The sequence below is a fragment of the Amphiura filiformis genome, chromosome 15, assembly GCF_039555335.1.
Source record: "Amphiura filiformis chromosome 15, Afil_fr2py, whole genome shotgun sequence".
Classification (NCBI taxonomy): domain Eukaryota; kingdom Metazoa; phylum Echinodermata; class Ophiuroidea; order Amphilepidida; family Amphiuridae; genus Amphiura; species Amphiura filiformis.
The window spans coordinates 62,405,874-62,431,250 of record NC_092642.1 but is presented as its reverse complement, the minus strand read 5'-3'; the positions used below and the strand labels follow the sequence as shown (position 1 = coordinate 62,431,250).

Below are 25,377 nucleotides of genomic sequence, written 5' to 3'. Positions count from 1 at the left end.
ATGTCCATATAAGATACGGTATTAGTCTAAGTGCGTGTTTCCTTCATCGCCAATAATAGATCTTTATTTGATCGTTACATATTTATGCACAAAAGAACAAGAAACAATGTGAAACATACATAAGTAGCAAAGTTGAATCAACATATTGGACCAACACCTTTCAATTACCTATCGACCTATTCACCGGGTCTTCATCTGACTGCGCAAAGCCTGATTTGGTGGTTTGATGGTAATCAGCGAGGAAGATTGTTCAGCGTACAGCAGAAAACAACCTTCCAGGCCATGCAGTGATTAGCAAATTAATGTCATAAATTTTGAACTGTTTGCTATTTGGCAAAAGAATGCATCTCCCTCTTTATATTATCTTTACAAGTTGCATTGACAAACGTTTACCAAAGTCATGGCAACAGGAAATATACTATAATATTAGTGAAATATCAGTAAACACCACTTTATTATATTAGGACTGACTATGCCAGCAGACAATTCTTAATTTCGTTTTTACCTGAAATTTAGGAGAACAAGTCAAAACAATATTTGCTCCTAAATAGTCTGTGTCTGTATTAATATCAATACATATTTTTATTATTGCACTGGAATCCAGCTGATAACATGAAATTCTTACATTTTGTCACGTACTCAGAGGGTATTAAGTTATATTCGTAAAAATTATGTACGAAAACGCAATAACTAAAATGGTTACTTCTACAGAACTTAGCAATAAAAAGAAATAAAACGAGTATGAATTGAAAGTCAACCGTCATGTGCTCAAGGGTAAGCTTTTGTACATTTCGATTGATGGTGCTAAATAAAAGCGAAACAGTAGACTACACTGAGAACTTTTGGCGAACGTTAATTGTGGCGAACATGTGACGTAAAATGTAGACGACTGCAAAGGCGCGAAAAGTCAACTTGGGTACTATTTCTGTTTTGTAAGTACCATCAGTAAATGGAAATATTGCTCAAAGTGAGCATTTTAATGAAAAGAGTGATTTCTGTTCTTTGCTATATAACTGAATTAGGCTTTCAATGTTTTATGAAGAAAAAACGTGTCACAACAGTTTGATTTCGCCGTAATGCTCTCAAACCGAATAAAATATTCTAACAGATTTGGTTGTTAGAATTCCAAGCACATTCCACGACATCTTTTATTCTATTCACACGTGAAAGGTAAAATTAGAAGCCTAAAGGGGTGTTTCCTGGTTTCCAGATTTTTTGTATCCTTTTATTGAATTAAAACATGTTCTTGACAATCGTCTTCCATTTTCAAGAGATTATTTAAAGGGTATTATACCCCTCGATAAATTTGTGTCTATTTTTGCATTTTTCTCAAAAACTAATAACAAAGTGGTAACAAAAGTTATGTATATTATAGGGGCAAGGAATCCAATTACTACACTGGAATTTCAGTGACCCAAGACAAGCGGTTTGTTATTTATGAACAGAAATAAGGTACCGCTAGGATGTACCTCATTTCCTATCATATATACTGAACTGCTTGTCTTGAGTCACTGAGATTTCAGTGTAGTAATTGGATTCCTTGCCCCAATAATATACGTAACTTTTGTTACCAGTGTGTAATTATTTTTTGAGAAATATTAAAAAAAATAGTCACAAATTTACCACATGGGTGTAGTACCCCCTTAAACGCAACATTTGAGTGCACTGGCCAAGTTTGTTGAATCACACACAAATATTAACTTTGTCCTAGAATATACAATGAAACTGGATATTGATATGCATTCTATATAAGATATACTATGAAGCATCTATCCGCATTTATATGAAATGTGATTTGCTGGAGTGTTTGGATTGGAAAAAACTAATGAATTTTTATAAATCCTTAAAGACGCGTTACAGTCGTAGCTCCAGCACAGAGTACTCGTGTTATAGGTTGCTTTTGACAAAAACACATTGCAGGTGCGCGTAAGATACATCATCCTCTCATAATCACGATAAAACTTGTGTGAGTATTATGCTGGATAACGCTTCAAAGTAAAATAATCGCTGATTTTAAGAGGAGGAGAAAAGTAATGAAAAACCATGGCATTACCAGCATCTAAATACTTGATTTATGAATTGTACTCTATTATGACAAAGGGGTGTTTCAGACATTTTAATAACATGTTACAGCATTATTTCAATGGGAACTAAGTGTGGTAAAAACGATGTAACTTGTAAAGGCAATAAAGATACATGCGTTTATAGCCAAACTAGGTGGCACCCAGTTAACAGCCATAGCTAAAGACACTACCGTTGTTTTAATCTCCTTGTAAGTTGCAATTTTTTTTCCACGTGAGTCCAATTCAAGTCCAACCTCTGCCATGGCAAAATTGAAAAGTTGAATGCAATGAAGTAGCAGTATATTAAGAGACTCTGAATAAAGACAGCAGTCCAAAAAGATATGAAGGAAGAACAGTAATTTTAGGGTGCAAATACAATATTCAACATTCTATCATGTTTGGGCTCCGTGATTCAATATTTACGAGACATGGACTAAAATTGTAACATTGGACTTCATATTCACAAAAAGTCATTCACATGCAGTGCGCCACCAGTTGATGAATTTCAATAATATATAAAGCGAGGGCAATAATGCACGAGATGGCGTACTATCAGCATGATATGTATACGACGAAATTCATTTTAACTTCGCACGTAAGTCCTTTAACCCAAAGTACACTAGTTTGATTGAACAGATTCATTTGTTAAACAGTACACTAGTTTGTCTCCCTTAACACAAAAACGTAGTTTCAAAAGCTTACCGTAAAATGGGGTAACTTCGGTCAGCGGGGTAACCTTGGTCGGTCAAATATATTTTTTTAAATGGTCATATTTTCGTACAGCAATATTCTTTTTAGTCATATTTGGTGTCAATTTGTTAAGAAATATATATGGAAGAAATAATAGCAGCTTATGTCCAATTTCCTCGAAATTTACAAAAAAATCATGATTTTTGACCAAAAGTGAGCATTTTTTAAATATTTTTTTCAGAAAAATAAAAATCAACATTTGTGAGCAAGAATGTGTGCTTGATTAATTTTGCAAGGGGTCAAATGTCACAAAAAACAACAACTTGCCCATATACAGCGAAGATCAATTTTTTTTTAATTCTTTTTCTTTATGGAGTGTAATACTCTGTCCAAAGTTGCCCCAAATGCGGGGTAACTTTGGTCAGGCTATTTTTAACCCGTAGGGCACCCTTACAAAATTATTAAAAAATCTTTTTCAACTTCAAGGTATAGAAGGGCACCCTAATGTCATGAAAAAGAGATAATTAGAAATAATATTGGTTTTGTTTAGAAGAAGTGGTTTAAAAACTCTGAAAAGTGCCCAAAGTTACCCCATTTTACGGTATTCATTGTAGTGGTTTCTATACACACTAAGATACATTTTGTTGTCAAAATCTGTAACTGGTTGAAAAATCTGAATTGGATTACAGATTTTTCACGGATTTTTCAACCGATCACAGATATTTCTCTCCTAGTGAAATGTCCTGATTGTTTTGGTTTTGCGATGGTGATAATCAAGCTGATAGAAGAGTCGAATCTTTCGCCCCTTGTATGCGCCCTGTTCGAGCTTCATGATCACCATCAAACAATGGGCAGTCATCTTTTTTCATGATTGTTGATTAGCAAATCAACGTGATTGTTTATCAAAGTTTTCAGTGACTCTTTTCATAACCACCAAATCTTAAGTAGGAAGGAGAAAACTACTATAAACGGCTCTTTTCAGAGTCACCAACCTTTTATTGGGCAGATTAATCTGACCTTTCATGGCTGGTAGTAGATATTATATCATTCAACAAGAGGCAGCCCACAATGATACTCATGTATAGATTTGTCCTGAAGAAGTCGGAGCTAATCCTAAAGAAAAGCTTGACAATTTTATACTATTATAATACTTGTCCGATGGCAAACTAGATGATACCCTCTATTTTTACCATGAATGCCGTCGTAAAAGCATATCGTGCAATATTTAGGACATTTACTTAATAGTTACTACATAAAGCTGCATTAGTAGCATTCTAAATGGAAACATATTCACTACATTAACGCTGTTAGGCACCAGTTCACACATACAGGTATGATGTTTCTCCGTTGGTTTCTTTATACTACTGCACGAAACATACGATGTTGGCCCAATTTCATACAAAGTATCATAAAAGAACGTCAAAGAGAATGTCAAAGAACAGATTCCAATACCCAGAGATGGAGGGTTTATGATTTTGTTTTTAAATCTCGCGAGAATAAGTAAAATGTATTGATACCATAACATTGTTTGAAATGTAGTTTACCATAGTTATTGAATTTTCTCGTCTAATCAGAATTTTGATTAAATTCATTTCAGGGAGGCTTAGATGCATTCGAATTGAGACCTGTGCATTTATTGCCTGATATAACATGATAACATGATTATTTCAAATTGAACGTGGCTATGACCATGGTGACTGTCTGATACGTAGGGGTGTGCGAAGGGGTGTGTGTTTTCGGGGACATTTCATGTGTAAATGTCCGTTCATACTACGCCGTTAATTGCAATGCGATGTGATGCGTTGCCGCACTGCATTGTACCGCAGATACTACATTGTGGTATGGCAATAAAGTTAAATACATTAACTTGGAAATGCGATGGGTTGCGTTGATTTGCGGCAAAAAGTAATCGATATATCGGCAACGCACCTCATCGTAAAGCGATTGCGACATAATATGAACGTACTCCTCTTTTCGCCAAACGACAAGTGTTTTTGGAATGCTGCTAAAATAAGAAAACTTTAAAATGCTAATTTATTGCACATTGTAGGGAAGCGTGGTTACCTTTGTAAATAGCCGAGTGAGAGGGTTTTCAATGTGGTTTTTTGTGTGTCAAAATTGAAGCATCCTATGTATAAAAAGAATATATGAATATGTACTGCCCATCATATATAACGATTCGTGATTCCCAATTGTGGCACATTTGATGTCGTTTAAGAAGCAGAGAATTTTATTTCAATTTTATATACGCAAAAAAATATTTTTTAATTGAGCAAGAATAAGGATAGAAAAAACGTTGAAAATTCTATGTAAAATTACATTAGACCTCGCCAAAGATTACTGTTTCGTTTTTATGGTAATCTAATCTTCTATAACAAAAAAAAAAAATTGAGAAATGCGGCATGTCTTTTGACATGACCTTATATAACAAAGCATCTACTATCTACATCATTTACTTATTACTCCCGTTGGGTTAGTTGAAGATAAGTGGAAGATATGATCAAAGTTTTGAATTTAATCTTTTACTGAACTTACTTTTACAACTCGCTACGTTGCGTCTGATGGTTTGCGTCTGATACCATCAGACATTGAAGATATGGTTGCTACGCCCATCTTTAAATGAACATTATATTATATAAACATTATCACTGGAGCGTCCATAGTTACCGTGACAAAAGTACTACAAGTAATACACTGATCCATTAGTAAGCACACTGCTATATTATATCTAAGAGGATAAGGCTCATTTATGTCACTAATTTACTAATTACGTTCTCTAATTTACAACATACCTTTTACGACTTACGAAAATGTCTAATGTGCTCAGAATATGCAAAATATTGAACATAAACGAGTTTTCAGTTTTTCTTAGACATCAAGTATAATTTTGTGAGTTTACATTGTCACGTCAAGGAGTTCTATAGTATTGTGTAATAAACATCTCAAAAAAGTAACTAACCCCTTAAATAATGACCATTGTTCAAAAAGAGGCTATTGTATTTCAAATCTGTAAATTGTGTTGGAAGCAGAATTTATTTCTGCGCATTTTGACATCTCATTTGATACGATAGCCTAGAAAACAATAAAACACCGGTCAATTTAATGTAGTGAGGTCCAGATTTGAAAGTTACACTTACATACAAATTTACAATACAAAAACACTCAAATATCATTACACAGATTTCCTTCCATTCCACTTACACATTTTGGGCTACATTGATTTAAATGTACGCCGTGACGTCAATATTTAGTCAATTGCTATAAACGAGGTGTCAAAATTTGCAGAAATAAATTCTGCTTCCAACTCATTTTACAGATTTGTAATACAATGACCCGTTTTTGAATAATGGTCATTATTTAAGGGGGGTTAGTTACTTTTTTGAGATGTTTATTATATATTCCACAAGAATTTGGAGTAACTTTTATTTTTTTTACTATCAAGTAACGTGCTCATTGACTTCACATTATGCAGTTAGGAGGAGATCAATAATTTATATTCCATTCAGTTACCTACTTTGGACAATTGTCGAGGTTAAAATGACCTTTAACCTTCTCCAAAAACTCCAATATAGTATGATATATAATATGATGCACAAGTATATATGAAACTGTAAATTGGGTCAAAACTTGCCAAGTTCGACGATCGTATCTTTTCACATCAGAAGAAAAATGGCAGGTGACGCTGATGAGTGCAAAAATAGAAAGGTATTTCCCCAGCCTCATACCCAGTGTCAAATGTAGAACTAGCCCCATTCCACAAACCGCGACGCCTCTCGAATAGCGAGCGGAGCGAGCACCGAGCGTATCGAGGGGAAATCATCATACAGGTATCAGAGTACAGCACAGAAGCCAATGCTAGTCAAAGGTTCAAAAATATCATTATAAAACTTATCTACAGTCTTTTAGCAATGTGTAGGCCTACACCCTATTTTGAAGATTGAGAGTGCTTTGGAGGGTTGAAACGGGCAATGAATTTAACAGCTGTTGCCATATCGAACACATTTGCTCGATATTGGCTCTGAGTGTCAATTAGGGTATAAAGTATAATTATGTACCAACTAATTTGATTGACAGGTCCAAACTATTTAGACTTCGGTCTTACAAAATATCTTTCGACATGACATTTGTTCAGTTAGCTAATCATAATTCCTCCCGATTCACAACCAGCAGCCGACATGTCCAGAGCGATTTAGCCCATAGTGCAGATTGGGAAAATATCGACCATCAAAAAGCCCGCGTAATTCGAATACAACACAGGAACATAATGTCATTGTGTATTTAAAAGTCAATAAAAATGATGTTACAAGCAAATGCACTCTAAAACAGCAGCTTACAATAATTATAGAAGATCTATATCACACGGACAGCTTTCTGGAACTGTTTTCAATAATTACCATTATCACACTCACGTGAAAATCCGATGGTGGCTGCAACGGCGATGTCAATCCTGGAGGTCAACAATGACTGATAAGAGCAACCGCTTGCGAGGTATCGTATTTCGAATCTCGAAATAATACAATCGAGCTCTGCAATGGAACCGGTCTAGCAAGTTCGGAACTTTACAATACGAGTTAGAAATACATTTATTGATATTGGATGGAACATGCGAAATGACCCAACTTTGCTTCACTATTAGCAGAATCATTAATGAAGCCCTGAGTTCCAATTGTATCCCAATAATAATATTCTATTATGGGAGAAACTCGCAAAAAATAACTTTATTATTATGCGGATTAGGTACTAGAGCTATAGCTAGAATCAATTACAAAGATTTGTGGCACACTGTTTGTTGGCAATCACAAGAAGGCACGTATATCACAAAGCATGAGTACGAATGTTTCACAACTATGACTACATTTGGACAGCTGTATTTTCAAATTGGTCGGTTTTATTTTGACGTTTTAGTACATGATATGACATTCATCATGTAATCATGTTAATACAACTGGTTAATGCAAATTTTTGTAACATTTAACAAATGAAAAGAATACAATCTTTTGAGCATCAACAATATACCTTTTTGAGACTAAGAGAGGAATCAGGATGAATTTTGGACGTCTGTCTTCTACCTTGGTCAATGCAATCCGTAAGTTTCCTATTGTTCCTGTTACTTTCGCTTATATATTTCAAACGTGTCCATCCGTTTTCAATTCGTTTTACTTCTAAAATAAAATAAAAAGTTAAAGGAAGCTAAATGTTATGACGTGTTGTACATACGTATGAAATATTGAATGTGATTTCATATGTTTGTTGTCCAAAAAAAGTTTGGGAGCTGTGAATTCTCTTAAGAGATTGGAATTTACAGACTTCTCTGAATTGACAGAACTCACATACTATTTTAGCTGGTTTTGTTTGCAAGGAACTTACATTTAGTTCTTTAGATTGTTGAGGTTTTAACATGTGCTACAACAACATAACGCCTTGAAAAAAAAAAATGAATAAAATTTAATATGCTGGGAATTTATTAGGACAATTCAACTTATTGTGGCATTTTGCTCTGCTACAGAATGTCACAGGTAGAATATCAATATGCTCAGAATGAATATATTTGCAGCAAGAACGCCCGAGTATTAACATTCTTTATTACGTGACAAAGTACGGGGTATGTGATTTCACAGACGGGTAACATATTCATTTTCAGGAGCCTGAGTTCACATTGCCCGTGGACTGACACTGGCATTACAATTGTGCAAAACTGCACTGTGATGCGATTTCAATGTAATAATTTTGTAAATTGAATTGATCAATGTTATTGTTAGCTTTATGTTCGTATACTTGTAGCTTTGTTGGTAATACTAATCAGCGCTATAATTTAACGAGTTTCGTTCCAATTTTCCAGTATTTGGCCTGGTGCTTTATACATGCAACGCAGTTGTGTGTTACATTAGCCAACACCCAGGTTCTAACAACGGGAACAAAATACGGTGGATATTATCGGACACGAGCGATGATCTGTGGACTTGTACTAAGATAATGTATAGAGGTGTTAATTCAGAACCGATTGAGATAAGAATGGAACTGGCAAGTTTGAAGAAATTAATGGGCTGCGATAAAAAGGCGGGTAGGTCAATGATTTAATGGTTATTAAATCATGATTTCTCTCTATATATACATAATATCAAGATAAAGTATACAATCTTCTATTCATTAGTTCTGACATAGTTTTTGACAGACAATAGCCTAGGTCCGCCGAGGTCCGCCTGAGCTCGACTGGCTCTTTGTGTTCTTGAGCAAGGAACTCCCCTCTACTTGCTTAGTGCTTTTGAGGGCTCTTTAAGCCGTCAGTCCCGTGCAGGCGGCGAGTGGCATGATCGAGCTGGCAACCTGTGAAACCGCCCGGCCGTATGGCATTTTCCATATACTCGGTTAGTTTTGTGGAGTTCATTATCGAACCCCAACGGTTTAGGTTTGCATTTATATTATTTATTAACGTATGCTATTTGTTTGTGATATTTCAAGCGTTTTAAAATTTCAAAATAATCCCATTCAATTACACGGTTGACGATGAACATTTACTGAATTTAGAGAATGCACGGCGACTACCACCTGGTCACGTGTACATGTATTTCTGACATTAATGCAGTGTGCACATTAAAGAATGTCACAGGCTATTCATCCCGGTACTGTTGTTGACTGTACTTCAAAAATACAATCATCTACTCTAGGTTCCAGAGTAAAACAATAAGTACAGCTTGTCTGTACGCAGTTCGATAATACTCATACATATGGGGGAGCCACTAATAAGGATGAAGAAGAAGAAACCATTTTGCCATTTTTACCTTAATTTTAAGAGAGTACGTCAATAAAGGCATATGAAAAAGACTACGTCCCTACCGAAGAAACGATTCTTTCTGAACAATTTTATACAACTAGTGTGCAGAGCAAAGGTGAGCAAAATATTGGAACGAAATGATGTTCGACTTTTATTCCGATCGTCGATACATGACCGATCTTTATAGTTAAATACTTAAATATTTGGCCTATACAAATATTAAATGTTTATGAGTACAATGGTAAGAACATTTTCATGAGACGAAATATGGACTGTTCGTATTTCACCGAATAAAAATATTCTTTCCATTTAACGAATAAAACATTCAATATTTGTTTTATATAACTTAATTTTATAAATCACCAGGAAAACAAAATAAATTAAAGCGGCAGGTAAGTCAATGATTTTAATGGTTATTAAATCATGATTTCTCTATATACATAATATCAGGAGATATATTCTTCTATTTATTAATTATGTCATAGTACTTCACAGACTATAGTTATAAACAAAGCGTATTGCTATTTCTACCTTAATTACAAGAGAGCACCACAACGGAGAGATATGACAACGACCATGCTGAAGAAACGACTCTTTCTGAACAACTTTATACAACTAGTGAGCAGAGCGAAGGTTAGCAAACATTGTTTATGTTAGGCAATTGAACTAAATAATGTTCGACATTTCGTCCGATCGTCGATACATGACCGATTCTTATAATTTATGAAATATCCTTATATCATGATATTATGATTTTCCTGTTCTCTGACAGAATATTTAGTAACTTTCATCAAAGGAATCCAGGATCTTTACTTTCACCCAAAGTAATGGACTTTGTACATTGATTGTTGTTTTGTATTAGCAAAAGGTGGGGAGAAAAAGCAACGATTTGGGAGGTAATGTCACATATCGCCCTGGCGCGACATGTTGTGAAGTGACGCTGCTTGTTGTGAAGTGGCGCTGTTGTGAAAACCTGCTTGTTGTAAAGTGGCGCTGCATGTAAAAGTCAACGTTTGTATCTTTCAGCCGTTACTTGCCAAGAACCTCTCGGCGTAGAGGATAGTCGGATAAGCGACAGCCAAATCACAGCTTCCACCGAATATGTATCCACACTATACTACGGAGCCAGCAATGCTCGCCTGAATCGCCCTGCACAAAGCGGTACTACTGGAGCATGGAGTGCCTCATTTAACAATGCCAACCAATGGATCCAGGTAGAGCTTGGTGATTCAATGTTGGTTACTGGCGTAAAGATTCAAGGAAGAGCAGATGAAGCCCAATGGGTGACCCAATTCAAAGTTCAGTACAGTAATGACGGTAACTCTTGGACGTTTGTTCAGCACACCAACAATCAGAGCGATATGGTGAGCTTTGATCTTCATCTCTACTTAAAATTACGTGCGTCGTATTCTTCGTTATTATTAATGCGAATACAGAAGAGAAATAATATGTTTTTATAATTTGAGCTATTTCGGTAACAAAAAGCAGCAAAACAATCATCTTACCTGGACAATTCGTCGGCTGTATTCCATAGTGGCGTATAGTGATTTTTGGTCATTTTTTGAAAATTGGCACATATGTTTTTAATGATGTTCTCTTTCATTTTTCTAAGTCTCATCAGTCATAATTAGCTAATTAATTAGTAATTAATTAATTAAATGTGGCGTATAGTTACAAAGTGACATTTTTTGTATTCCATAGTGGCGTATCGACCATACGCCACTTTTTATACACATTTTATAATTATGAAATATCGGCAAAATGAAAAACATCGTATGTCATAGTGGCGTACACGTATCGGACCTATACGCCACTATGGAATACGAACGACGAAAAGTAACGCCATATGGATTACAAGGCGGCCGAGGTGGCGTACGGTTAACGTTTGGTTAGGGTATTTCGTTTTGTTTGTTTTCCATAGTGACGTATAGTTTTATTTTCAGTTTGCCAGCAATAGTATGTATTTATTTCTTTTGAAAAATATATAACAATAAAATCTATTTAGTTTACATTGGCATTTCTTCAAACCCGATTTTCACGAAAAGTTGTTTATTCGCGGCGCCCCACTATACGCCACTATGGAATACAGACGACGAATTATATAATAACATCATGTGACTATTCACTGTAGAAGGTAGTGATGTAACAGGATTAATTCCCATAGCGATAGAGGAAAACTAGTTTTTGAATGTATTCGCCGTAGAAGTGACGTAATTAATCGGATTAATTTGAAAATTTTGAATATATCGCCCTGCACTACAACATTCACGCGGTACCTATGCATTGAACCATAGATTTTAAAGAAAGGTTGATCACTAGCACCTCTATTATAAGTATCTTTGAAAAGAGCTGTATTGTATTAAATATATGTTTGCTGACATACACAGGTGATTAGTGCAATCTGCTTGTAGTGCAGGGCGATCTACACAAAATTGTATTCCTCTATTGCTATGGTAGTTAATCCGATTATTGCGTCACTTCTACGGTGAATAGCCCTGTATTGATTATCAAAGAAGAGGCATAAGACCTGGATAGTAATTCTATGGAGAGTCCATGTACGTTTCACTCGTACCTGTACAATTATTGTCTTTGAAATGAACGGTATTGTATTTAATGATTGCACGCATACACAGGTATTACAGGTGGTGAAAACATCATACCCTACGTAGAAGTGATGATGTAACAGGATTAACTACCATAGCGATAGGTTAAAACAATTTTTATGATATCGCACTACACTAGTACGTTCACGCGGTACCTCTGCACAGCACCATGTATGACAAATAACAGGGATAAAGACCTGGATCGTAATGTTATAGAATATTCATGTCATGATGATCCCTCACACCTGTAAGATTAGTATCTTTGAAAAGAGCGGTCGTCTATTCAATCTATGATTGCAGACTAGACATACACAGGTGATGAGTGCAACCTGCTTGTAGTGCAGGGCGATATATTCAAAACTTGTTTTAACCTTTAAGATTAGTATCTTTGAAAAGAGCGGTATTATATTCAATCTATGATTGCAGACATACACAGGTGATGAGTTCAACCTGCTTGTAGTTCAGGGCGATATATTCAAAACTTGTTTTAACCTATTGCTATGGTAGTTAATCCTGTTACATCATCACTTCTACGGCGAATAGTAGAGGCAAATGCATTCAACAATGTTTTCACATATCGCTATGGTAATTAATCCTGTTACATCACTACTCTACGGCAAATACTGGTATCACCAGTTATTCATTGAAGGTCATATATATTGCTCGGACAACATCATATCATTGGCAAGCTAATATTATTAGGACAATGAAAATGACTCTTTTTGGAGAAAATAAGAACAAGACAGATTTGACCTAGAAAACAGTTGACGTCATGAAATGAGATGTGCCTGCTTTGAGAGAAGGGACTATAAACGCTTCAGTGCACAGAACGTATAAGTTTTGTTGTTCTCAGAAAAAAAAAATTAATGGTTTTTAAACACATGGATAAAATCAGCCGCTTCTTTTGTATATATTAGTAAATTGTGATATTGCAATTCATATGTATATCAACAACATGAGAAATATTTGGAATAAAAAATAAAAATAATATTTTGAGCTGAGAATTTCAGCGTGATCAATCTGAGACTCTATTCAGGTATACTAGTCTCAGTGAGCAATATTGTATTTATTATGCAAATAAACAATTTCAATGAGACAGTAGCTAACCTTTGTTGACATTTGTAGGTCGCTCATTTACACATGAATCATAGATCATTTAGATTATCAACGCATGAATGAACATAAAAAGAGTTCCATAGCTCAGGTGTTATTGTGATCATAGGGGAAGGGCGGACAATCCCACTCTTGATATTGGTATGGTTTATTCTATCTTACGTTGTTTTGATGTGTAGTAATAGGCTTGAACGAAAAGATGTTCGGGAATAACCCACTCTCCCTTATAGTGTCTTCTTCCTTTTCTTACGTCATCAGCCCGCTGCCTTGAACATTAATTTCGCTTCGAACGGGAGAAGGATTTGTACGAGCCCGAACTTTACCAACACAATTTCTCTTTTTTCAGGAGAAATACGCATAAAAAATTGCAGCAATGTAATAATTATTCTCAAGTTAAACTTGTTTTTGCAATAGATATGCTCTTTAAGGAATTGTACGCGTTATAGACAATAGACATGTCAGGGCATTTGATATTCTGTTCAAGTAAATAAATATAATTCAAGTTCTTGTAAACAAATCCAAATATATTATATTGAGTAATGATGTTAAACGTACCTCAATGACGGTTTCGTGCTACATCGTTGCACTTGCTCAAATTGAATGACCAATTATCTCTCTCTCCTCCATGTCTGCTTGGAACCTGACGCTGGTGGCACTGTTTTGGGTCATGAATATGTGAAAGAAAATGATTAATTGTTTTTTTTTCTTTCATCGCCACCGTGATTACTTACATCAAGTTTAACCAGGAAGCAGACGAGGAGGGCAGGTGTAATTGACATTCAATTTGAGAAAGTGGTACCATGTAGGTACTGAGTTATGTTTAGCATAATTTCCCCAATATCTATTTGGTTTTGTTTACAAGAACTTTTATGGATTGCATTTTGTTCTTTTGATATTCAAATCATTCCATACTCTTACAGATATTTGATGGAAACACCGACCGATCTACGATTAGCACCAACATTTTCCCTGCACAAGTTACAGCAGCTTATATCAGACTAGTCCCTACCGCCTGGCACATACACATCAGCATGCGTTTTGAAATCCTCGGTTGTAAAGGTAAAATATGTTGTTCTAGCTGCCTCCAAATATGAAGAATAGATAATAAGTCACATTGGTCACCGTAGTCTAATAGTTGCGTTTGAATATACGGCTCCATTTACCATAAACATACTCTCGTTTCATTACTAGAATGCAAGACGCCGCTTGGTATGAAAAACAGGGATATCCCTGCCACAAGAATCAAGGTTTCCTCGCGAGGAGAATATTATATCATAAATTCTAATGACAATACGAGTACACATCATAAAGGCGGCAGTCATGCCAGGCTAGACCGTTTTCATTATTGGGTGCCTGATAATGACGATATCAACCCTTGGGTACAGGTGTATGTTGGCTTAGGGAAAATAGTGTCAGGGATCATAATACAGGGATTTAAGCAACACTGGACACGTCATGACTTTATTAAAGTACAAGTGAACGGAAGCATCTTCGAAAGCATCAATGCCAATCTGGTGAGTTGATCAAATACCTTTAATGATTACCAGTTCTCCTGTTGTTACTCCTATTGTCGCCAAAACAAAATCAAACTTCCGCAAGGAGTTGATTTAAAAATGAAAAGCTTCAAAATGTAGGTGGTAGGTATGGTACATCATAAAAACGATTAATACATTTTACGACTTTACCTAACGTTGAGTAAGTACGGTAAAAATTCGTAAAAAAAAGCTTCAAAATGTAGGTGGTAGGTATGGTACATTATAAAAACGATGAATACATTTTACGACTTTACCCAACGTTGAGTAAGTACATATGTGCCTATTGCTCGGATAAGAGCGTGTTTTTTTCTTTTAATTTACAAATATCTGTAAATATTTTATACTCACCACAGGAATCTACTTGGACACACGATCATCCCGCATCACACGCAACCCTTATGTTTGAGAAACCAGTGGTTACAAGTGTTGTACGTGTTGAACCAAATGATTGTTCAGAAACTACAAGAAAACTGACTAATGGTAATCAAATAGTGATTTTAGATTGTGCTCTACGGATGGAATTACTAGGTTGTGGGAATATACCGGAGCACGGTAAGTGATGTATGAAGCTAAGGGGTTTCTATGTGTGTTGTATTGTTGATGTTAAAATAGTGAATATTCTCAGTCATCCAGTCGTTAAAATCACAAAGTTTTGAATTAAATCAAATACTGGAACTTACATTTTTTTGCAACTTGCTACGTTGCGTCTGAAACCATCAGACTTCATCAGGCAACTGACCCGCAACTGACCTCCTTAGTGTATGGATTAGTGTGCGGTGACGCTGATTGTTCTGCTGCCTATGTTGGCGAAACAAAACAAGCCTTGAAAGCTAGACTCAATCAACATAGGAGACCCAGTTCAAACGAGGCCCAGAACTCCGCCGTGTACCTTCACCTTAAGACACTGGTCATAATATTGACACCGAGGACACAGTGATTCTCGATAAGGAGGAACAGTGGCATAGGAGAGGCATCAAGGAAGCCATCTGGGAAAGAGTAGAGCAGCCGTCACTTAACAAGAAAGGGGGACTGAGACACAACTTATCTCACGCATGGGACCGGGCCATCAAGACGATCCCTAGCCGTCTCAAAGTGTCACATGACCAGCCCAGCGGGTCAGTTGCCTGATGAAGTCTGATGGTTTCAGACGCAACGTAGCAAGTTGCAAAAAATGTAAGTTCCAGTATTTGATTTAATTCAAAACTTTGTGTATTGTTGATGTTGTTTGGGAAGGGGATTTAATTTTCAATTAGTTACATTTATGAATCTACCTTAGTTGGCGTGTAACATTTTAATAATCTAATTCACACCATACGCTGCTGTTCATATACAATCACGGAAACCTTTAATTCTGTGGATGACTGAATGAATCATTATTTGCACTTTTCAAATAAAATTGTATGCTCAAAGTAACTGGGGTGTCGCAAATAATCCATAATGGATTAAATCAGCACTGCATAGTGTAGTTCAAGATCAATAATACCAAATCACTCTGTACCATTTTTACTCTGGCTTGGCAATAACGTCGATGCGTTCAAGCAGCTGTTACTCGCGCGTTTCTATGTGCGGCATCTTTAAAGGGTGCATGTACGCCATCAATTTGAGCGAACGCTCACGATTTGAAGCGTCGCACAATAATATGCGCATTGACGTCACTGTCAAGCCAGGTTGAAAAATGATATAGAAGAATATTGTGAAAATCGTGGGCCTCTTGCATCAGTCTCTTGGGTCGTGATGCCTGAACAGTCGGTACACTTCAACGCGAGCAGAGGCTCGCAGCACCAGCAGCAAGACGCGAATTGATCTGATTGATTCAGTTTGCTCTGACTTGCTCATATTGCTTGTGGATCGAGTAGTGGCTGTTTCTCTTACTGGAGCTACTCTTGTATGATCACAGCAGATGTGTGTATTTAAATTTACTATTTCCAAGTTATACTTAATGACACCATCATCTCATCTCATCGTCTCACTTGCATTGGTGCATGAGCCAAAACCTAATGATGCAAATAGGAAACTTTCCTTTTTTTAGTAAAACTTGAGGAAATGTCTACATTATTTTATAAGCACTATATTGGATTGTCTAATGAAATGCCTCAGCAGTTATATTAAAGTGTTGCCGGATAACACAATCGCCTGTAAATTTCCTGTAACGTGCATACTTCTATATCTTCAATTAGCCTACTTATTATGAACTTACTGATAATGTCTGTAAGTAATTTCGAAGGATCTGTCTTTGGAAGTCATAAGTCAGACCTCAAGAAACAGTACAGTAATACCATTATTTTTTATCCCACAGGTTGTGTCAAACCACTTGGTATGGAAACCGGCGACATTCAGGGGACCCAGATAAGGGTCAGCTATAACCATCACCAAAGCAATGAATCAAGACTTAATTATCGAGGTTATTGGGGAGGGAGCAGTCCCAATATAAACCGTTGGATAATGGTGTATTTTGGCTATGTAGTCAACATATCTGGTATCGTTATACAGGGCTACGAAGTCTATTGGGTGGAACTCTTCGTCATCGAGGAGATGAATAACCCAACGATTGGCACACAGGTATGTTTTACCTATTATATTATATTATATTATATTATATTATATTATATTGTATTGTATTGTATTGTATTGTATTGTATTGTATTATATTATATTATATTATATTATATTATATTATATTATATTATATTATATTATATTATATTATATTATATTGTACTGTACTGTACTGTACTGTATTGTATTATATTGTATTGTATTGTATTGTATTGTATTGTATTGTATTGTATTGTATTATATTATATTATATTTTGTTTCCAACAACCGCGTATACGATAACATTTTTATGTATTTGTTTTTTTTATCACTTGTTACAGGAGTATGCAGCCAACTTTGATGGGTACACGCCTGTTACTGTTCTCTTTGAGAAGCTAGTGCACACCACCTACATCAAAGTCACACCCACTGCTTGCCACAATGGATATTGCGGAGTGAGAATGGAAATACTTGGTATATGTGATGATAACTCGAATCCATAATATTTACTCACATTAGACAGAGGCATATCTTGGGCTATTTCAGTTGAAATCCAAACACCCACTATGGAAGACATGACCTTATTCTCTGAATTTCAAATGGTGTTACCTGACTGCACATTTAACAAAATCTCAAGATTTTATTCTCTGACATTTGTTGAAATAAACAATTTTAATCACAACTTACATTTCTTCCTTTTAACAAAATAAATAGAACAGGCTAATACGGACTAACCAATTACAGGAGTGTACAATCACGCCGTGGGCAAATACGGTAGCGCGGGTGAAATGTTCCGGCACAAAGGATGAACGCACGCGGATGTAATTGTACTGCACAATCCCTCGCTATGCCACGTGCGGAACTCATTGATTAGAGGTTTTTAAATACCCAAAAACAACAGATGCAAAGTTATTATCTAATTCATAACCAGCACGTTTCAACTCTTTATTTCAAAAATTACAAAATCTGATAATTTTTAACTAAACCCCTCAAATACAAAAAGTCCGTAGTGGTGTAACAATTTGATTGATAAGGTCGTGTGAAGAATCTTATTAGCTCTAAATTTATGCCAAATTTGCTACCAAACCCTCTAAATTGACACAGATTAATACCGGTATATGAACACTGGTGGATTTTCAAAAGTTGCAAATCAAAACGATGCACGCGGTCGTAATTGTTAAGCGTGGTCGTCAAGCTTGCTTGCCTGGGCGCGATTGGCCCCTGCCGACTATCCCAAGTGCCGGTACAATACGCGGGTTATTCAATTATTAATTGGAAACGCATGGATGAGAGATGAGAATTTTGCAAGTCCAGCAGTTTTCAAATACTAGTAACAATCTTTGTCAATTTAGAGTGTTTGGTACAGTGGCGGCGCCACGGGGGGATGAAGGATGACCATGACCAGCAGAAATATAGTTTAAAAACAGTGGAATTTTTACACCCTTTGCGGTTTCCCTTACATTTGCAGTTGATGGCACCCACGTCTCTCTTGACAGTTGCCCATATGGAAGAAATGAACTAATTAACCAGCCAAAAAGGGGGGTCTTGGGAACTGATCAGCCGCCAAAATCTGAAAATGGGGGTCTCGGAACTAAACCATGCACTATGCAGGCCAAACCAGGGCTCAATTTCGTGGCGTTTTTGCCACAGATTTTTGAAGGAATCGATTTCACTTTGAATTGTACATTAAATTATTAGGCCTAAATCAAGAAAACCATTAATGCAAAATTGGTCTGGGGTGGCCTACGTCTACGATGGAAATCTCAGCAAAGCAAAACAGCATTCGGATCAAAATTACTAGACCCTGCAGACCTACCTATAGCCTACTGATAATTATAGCAGCATCGAGCAGCATTACATAAAGGCCCACCATAAAAACAAACCCACGAAGATATTTTTCAGTGCCGTAACTAAAGAAAAACATTTAGGCTACATTGAACTGTCATGCATACATGAGACGATTAAGTGAAGTATGCAGAATTTGACAACCATTCCACTATTGGCACTAATCCAGTAGATCATAAATTACCTTTTAATTCACTGTTATGGCCAGCTGCAAGGACGTGTACATAATTATTTGAGGTACTTTTCCTTATATTTGGCAATTTTATTCCCAAAAGAGATCTCAAAATCATTTATTTCCAGCAAAACGTTTATCAGTTGAAGGCCTCGGCACTCGCGGCAGTGCTGCAATCACTGTTTACAAACAACCAACCAGTGTTGCCACTACTACAAGGAGCCCAAAATCCCACCCAAAATCCACCTTATTCCTTACAATGTGTTTCAATGGGGAAGAAATTGATGGAAAATTCCCTTTGAAGCTTTTGGGCTCGCAAAAGTAGCTTTTGGGCTTGAAATAGTAGGACAGAAAAACGCCAATCAAAATGCCAATGAGAGTGGAGATCGGTGATCTGAGAGTCTATGGAACGGCTAGAAAAATCTTGGGGCTTCAAATGCGGCAATCAATGAATTCGGTGGGTCTAAGGAACGGCTAGCGGCTCTGAAAAAGGGGGTCATCGCCGCGGCACATACCCGTATAGTTGGGGAATGTGAGTGCCCCAATTTGGGAGACGATGAAAAGAGGCCGGCTAGTTCATTTCGTGCTTGCAGAATCTTCGAAATACTGGTTAAATACGCGACCTCTCTCGGTCACAGGAATGATTTTGAATAGATTATTAAGACATTTAACAAGGATACTGTTATCAGGCTTACTTAATTTATATTTCGGAAGATTCAGCACCCATTTCTTCAACTGCGTTACGGTATTAAGTTCCGGCTCTGAACATTCTATAGATTTGTTTACATTTTTCTCCGTGAGAATTACTAACTGCCGCATTTGATGAAATTTTGATTACTCGATCGTACTCTCGCGGTTCTTGTTAAGTGGGACGAGATCGTTTAGTTCCGAAGTCGCGAGTATTACATTAATTAAGGGTTTGATAATCCATTATGCCATGGTAGTTTAATGGAGGTGACAACATACAAAACGTTTCTTGTTTTTGTTTTTAATCAACCCCTAAAGTTATAATTTCGATCCTTGATTTTATTCTACATAGGCATAAAGATCAACCAACAGCTATAAAGTTTTGGCTATAAACTGTCATCTGATTTATCCACGTCAATTTTTGTTAGCTTATTTCCTGTCTAGCGGACTCCCGCTTACTGAGTAAATAGAAGTATAGTATGGCGATTGATACCATACCAAATTTGTATAATTCCTCACTTCCCGACACACACCAAGAAAAAAAGTGATTTAAGACCAAAAAGAATATAAAAGTTGAAAATAAGCATACCACTGTCTGCATGAAGGATTAAATGTTGTTGATATTTTTTTCAATTTTAATGAAAAATTAAGTGTTATGTCAACGTTAGTTTATATAATTCTTCCTCTTTTCATATTTTTCTTCTGTCAATTTTTTCATTATTTTTTTAAATCTTACAAACGGAAAGTCTTTCAACATTGTTTAGTTCTTCGCCTGGCTACACCCATTTTCATTTAAACATTATCATCGAAGCGTCCAATGTAACATGGATCCATGGTAAAGAGGATACTTTATACTTAAGAGGATAAGGCTCATTAGTTGATTCATTTCACTATTTTACTTTTCTAAAGTGCCAAAAATCCAATCATCTTAAAATGCTGATCAGAATATGCAAATATTGAGCCTAAACAAGTGCGAACATCAAGTATAATTTTGTGAGTTTAAATTGCCACGTCAAGGAGTTCCATAGTATTGTGTACTAAATATGCGTATATGTTGTGATGTGCCCTGGGTAATTTAATTTAATTACTTATCTTTGTTTACTCATCAAGTTGATCAAAAACAAATTGTATCATTTCTAATTTTGGATAGTTGGGAATCCCTATTTCTAGAATATTCATTGTGTTACACAATTGGGAAAACCACAAGATTGTAAAGTGAATATGGCGTCATGTTGGGAAAACCCACAGGAAGTGATGTAATGTGAAAGGTAGTTTGTTATGAAACATCATGTTAATAAAGTTTTTAGGCAGACCTGTATCAATGTGATTGTGATGTGTGGTAGATGTAATTACCTCTCAAAAATGAGAACAATGATAATTAAACTGGATACTCAGTGAGTATTACAAAGTGTGGCAATGAAGAATTCCTACAGTGCTACAAGTTCGACCTTTGAGCGAAGAAGAATTGGATGGATCTCGCCGAGCGAGGATGCCATGGTTTTGTGGGTCACGCCAGAAGCGCGGATGCCGGTGTGACAGGCTGAAATTATGGTTATTATTTCGAAGCTACGAAAATGGACTAAAGTAAGACATGAGTCTACTGAGGATTGATTTTGGCTTTATAGACTTTATCTTACAGGCTGTAATAGCCTTTATTATTGTGACAGTACGGTGTTGTCGTGGGCTAGTAACAGTGCGCTTACAGTCCACTTCCTTCAAAGAAAGGAAATTTCGAACCAGAAATATTTTATGTAGTCAATGTACTACTATAAGCAGTGATACTGGAAAAGATCTAGAATACGTCAGAAGTGCGTACCTCTTCCAAGTAAGGAATGTATTCTTCTGTCGACTTGCTGAAGTCTGGTTTATGAAATAACACATTTGTCGATGTAAGTGGGAACAGGCGGACAACTGCAACGCAATGCAGGTCTGTTTTCCATTAGAAATTGCGTGGAAGGTAAAAAGAGCACCGTTTTGGAGATAGTCAACAGTACGAGGATTTTATGCAAAGGATATAAAAGTCTTCAGTGGACTTCGCTGAACAGTGATTTTCTCAGGACAAGTGAATCAGGATATACATTAATAACATTGACAAAGAGAACTTTGAGATCAACAACAAGAATGCTGCTGGCTAAGTAATATTATGAAGATGTATTTGATTGCATGTATTTATGTTTATGTATCAGATCGGTATAAATCACACTTCACTTTTGATTAAAAAACTCAGATATTGTTAACTTAATTAAACAGTGTGTTTTGTTGTGCATTCTGAAGTGCACTTGGGAAAAAGGTGTTTTGGCTTTGACTCACGAACGACTCGTAACAATATATAGGTCTACAGCTCCAAGCTGGAATTGAGAAGAAAACATAAGTCGTTTGTCCAGCAAAAAAAAATAACGGGATCAGACTTATGTCTTAGATTATTTTCAAAAACGGCGTTAACGTTGTAAATTAGATGAGTGTAATTTCATTCAGTAGTGTTCAGGCAACAGAACGCTTGTACTACCGAATACTGAAGTCCCATTACAATGAAAAATATTGGCCGGCACCATGAGAATAAGCAAAAGAGAATACAAATTATTGTTTCATCTTTTAGACATTATGTTCCATATTCTAATCAAATTAAAAGATTCATATTGGAAAAATCAATAATCGTTGAAATCCTTTGGCTGTGCTTTGTTCCGTATTCAATGCACGTGGTACATGGTTGGTTTAGGAATCAAAGGACCTCTCAATCAAGTTGGAATCTGTGATATTATTGCACTACTTTATTATGCGTAGTCTTTGTACTACTTTATTGCTCGCGGTGCTACGGCACTTCCAAGCCACTTCTCACAGCTTCGAGATGCTGATTTCCGAGTTATAAATAAAGTACAGAAAATAGATAATTATAAGATTCTTAAGTAGCATATTTCAGAATCCATTGCTACAAAATATCTTTCGACATGGCTTTATTTCAAGATGTATGATAATAATCTATTATGGCAGAAACTCGCCAAAAATAACTTCATTATTTTGCGGATTAGGTGCGTAGCTAGTATCAATGAAGAGACGTGTGGCATAATGTTTGTTGACAAATCATGTGTGAAGGCATTAATAGCTGCAACAGCACTGATACTCATGACTGCATTGTCTTTTTTTACATTTTCAAATTAGTCAGCTTTATTTTGACATTTCTGCGCAATCTTGATGTAATCATGATAATACAACTAACATTTAATACACATTTAACAAATGTAATGCATACAACGTTTGGAATATCAACAATATCACTTTCTGAGACTAAAGAGGTGAATCAGGATGAACTTTGGACGTCTGTCGTCTTCCGTAGTCACTGCAATCCGTAAGTACATGGTACTTCTAATTCTTTAAGGAGTGATAAAACGACATTTCGTTTTCCCATTGTTCTTATTACTTTTGCTCCAAACGTACCCGACTCATATAGATATCATCGAGTCTGTGTTCCTTCTAAAATTTAAAAAAAAAATGAAAATACGTTTGTAATTGTAACCATTTTATTACTTACATAAGTGACTATAATTTAACAACAATAATATAATTCCCTACGATCCTTGATTGGTTAATAAATTTATATAGCACGTAAAAGGAAGGCCGAATTATCTGGTGTCGATCGGAGAAAGGAATAGCAGGAATGCCGAATAATTACGTACTTTTACAAGGCAAAAAGCAATTTTTCTAGCCATTGTTGACATGGTGCCCTCGCGAAAAAAAGATTCCTACTATAAAGACCTAACTTTTGCAATGGTTTGTATGTTTTAAGGTGCAACATTAACGATAAGGTGCCGGGTTTTACCGCCGCATTCAGCAACTCATATCATCACGACACTTCCAGAATAGGTAGTCGTTACTCTGAGTTGCATGCCTAGAAGGCAATCGTCAGACGACACGATGAAATGCTTTGGGTGGACAACCATCTCTTAGGAATGTGAATGAATATACATTCCATGGTGTCAACACAGCCAAAGTCTATCCCAGAGTCAGTCTGTCTATCGGAGATGGTCAGAAAGTGCTCAACTGCAAAACAGGAGCGTAATAACAACATTTTACTCATAGTTAGACTATCTTTTGAATAAAGTGCTCAATCCCAATATTGGGGAACGCATTTTTAATCTTGTAAACATGGTGCGTAAAAAGGCTTTAATCGAAGGATTTTCAAATTTATTCTAAAAATTTGTATAAACACACAAACAAATGTTAAGCTACATCCAATGCACCAACATTTCACTCGCTGCGATATTTGATTACTGAGTAAACTCTATTTTAGAGAACAACTTTATACGTCTTTTATACATTTCTATACGACTCTGGCGAGCCATCGGCGGCCATTCAGCAACACAATTAATGCAGAAGGACCCGGCCACCCACTGCATTTAGTTTATATGAGAGGTCGTAATCAATGTAGAAACCCGCCATCTTGGGAGACTGGAATGCAAAAGTTGGCAAGTTTGACATCAAATCAAGGTCAATTGGAAAGTTTGGATTGGGAGAAAGAAATGATCGTGGAGACAGTTTGGAAGAGTTTTGTCAGGCAAACGATCTGATTGTTGGAAACACCTTCTTCCAGCAGCACCGTCACAGACTGTGGACTTGTTTTTGCTTAAAAGAAAATGGCGCTCTTCATTGTTCAGTGTACGGACCGGACCAGGTGCTGACTGCGGCAGTGACCACCAGCTATTTGTCGCACATATGAAGTTGAAACTCAAATTCACAAAATCCCAGAGCAATACACAGTTAGTGGGGGAACCGATCTGAGGCGCTTCTTCGAACGGATGAGAAAGAACTCTCTCCAAACGAATTGTGGGAAGAAATGAAGGAAGCAGTGCTAAGTGCAGCAGAGGAGAACATCACAAAGAAGATGAAAAAGAAGCAGCCCTGGATATCTAATAAGACACTAGAGCTTGCTGATAAGAGACAGGATGCCAGAAAGAGAGGAGAGGAGAGGAGGAAACAACACAGAGAAGTAACAAAAGCAGTCAGAGCTAGCTGATCAACGAAACTTTGTCGAGAGGAAATGTGAGGATATGGAAAAAGCAGGAAACGACTCCAAACTTTTGTAAATGAACTGACTCAGAAAACTTCAGTATAAATGAATGTCATAAATGAAACGGCACCACGCTTACAGAGAGCGAAGACATCAAGACCCGATGGCCAGAATACTGCACTGAGCTTTATGAACAGAAAGCAGAGGAGGAATCCACTATCAATGATTTAGGTGAAATTGACCCTGAACCACCACCCCTAATGGATGAAGTTCGTAAATCAATGAAAGAGATAAAATGGGAAATCACCAGGCTATGATGAGATTCCATGTGAACGGTGGAAGACATCTGGTGAGCAAGGT

At 36.5% G+C, this 25,377-nt stretch overlaps 1 protein-coding gene and 1 long non-coding RNA gene across 2 annotated transcripts; both read left to right on the top strand.

Annotated features, from left to right (window-relative positions):
* The first annotated feature begins 8,598 nt into the window (after positions 1-8,598).
* On the top strand, positions 8,599-10,152 carry LOC140170688 (uncharacterized). The gene is made up of 3 exons (XR_011861569.1): positions 8,599-8,814; positions 9,545-9,640; positions 10,069-10,152. It is a non-coding gene; the product is annotated as an uncharacterized lncRNA (long non-coding RNA).
* A 404-nt stretch (positions 10,153-10,556) lies between these two features.
* Positions 10,557-17,814, top strand: LOC140172025 (lactadherin-like). Its single transcript, XM_072195372.1, has 6 exons — positions 10,557-10,889; positions 14,162-14,300; positions 14,433-14,755; positions 15,130-15,328; positions 17,073-17,335; positions 17,653-17,814. Exons 1-6 carry the CDS (start codon positions 10,758-10,760, stop codon positions 17,812-17,814), a joined length of 1,218 nt encoding a protein of 405 aa, XP_072051473.1. The 5' UTR covers positions 10,557-10,757.
* Positions 17,815-25,377: the final 7,563 nt, after the last annotated feature.

Coding starts and splice junctions, on each gene's coding strand:
- LOC140172025 (XM_072195372.1), top strand. CDS start 10,758: ATGTTGGTTACTGGCGTAAAGATTCAAGGAAGAGCAGATGAAGCCCAA. Junction 14,301..14,432: donor TGAAATCCTCGGTTGTAAAG/GTAAAATATGTT, acceptor TTTCATTACTAG/AATGCAAGACGCCGCTTGGT. Junction 15,329..17,072: donor TGGGAATATACCGGAGCACG/GTAAGTGATGTA, acceptor TTTATCCCACAG/GTTGTGTCAAACCACTTGGT.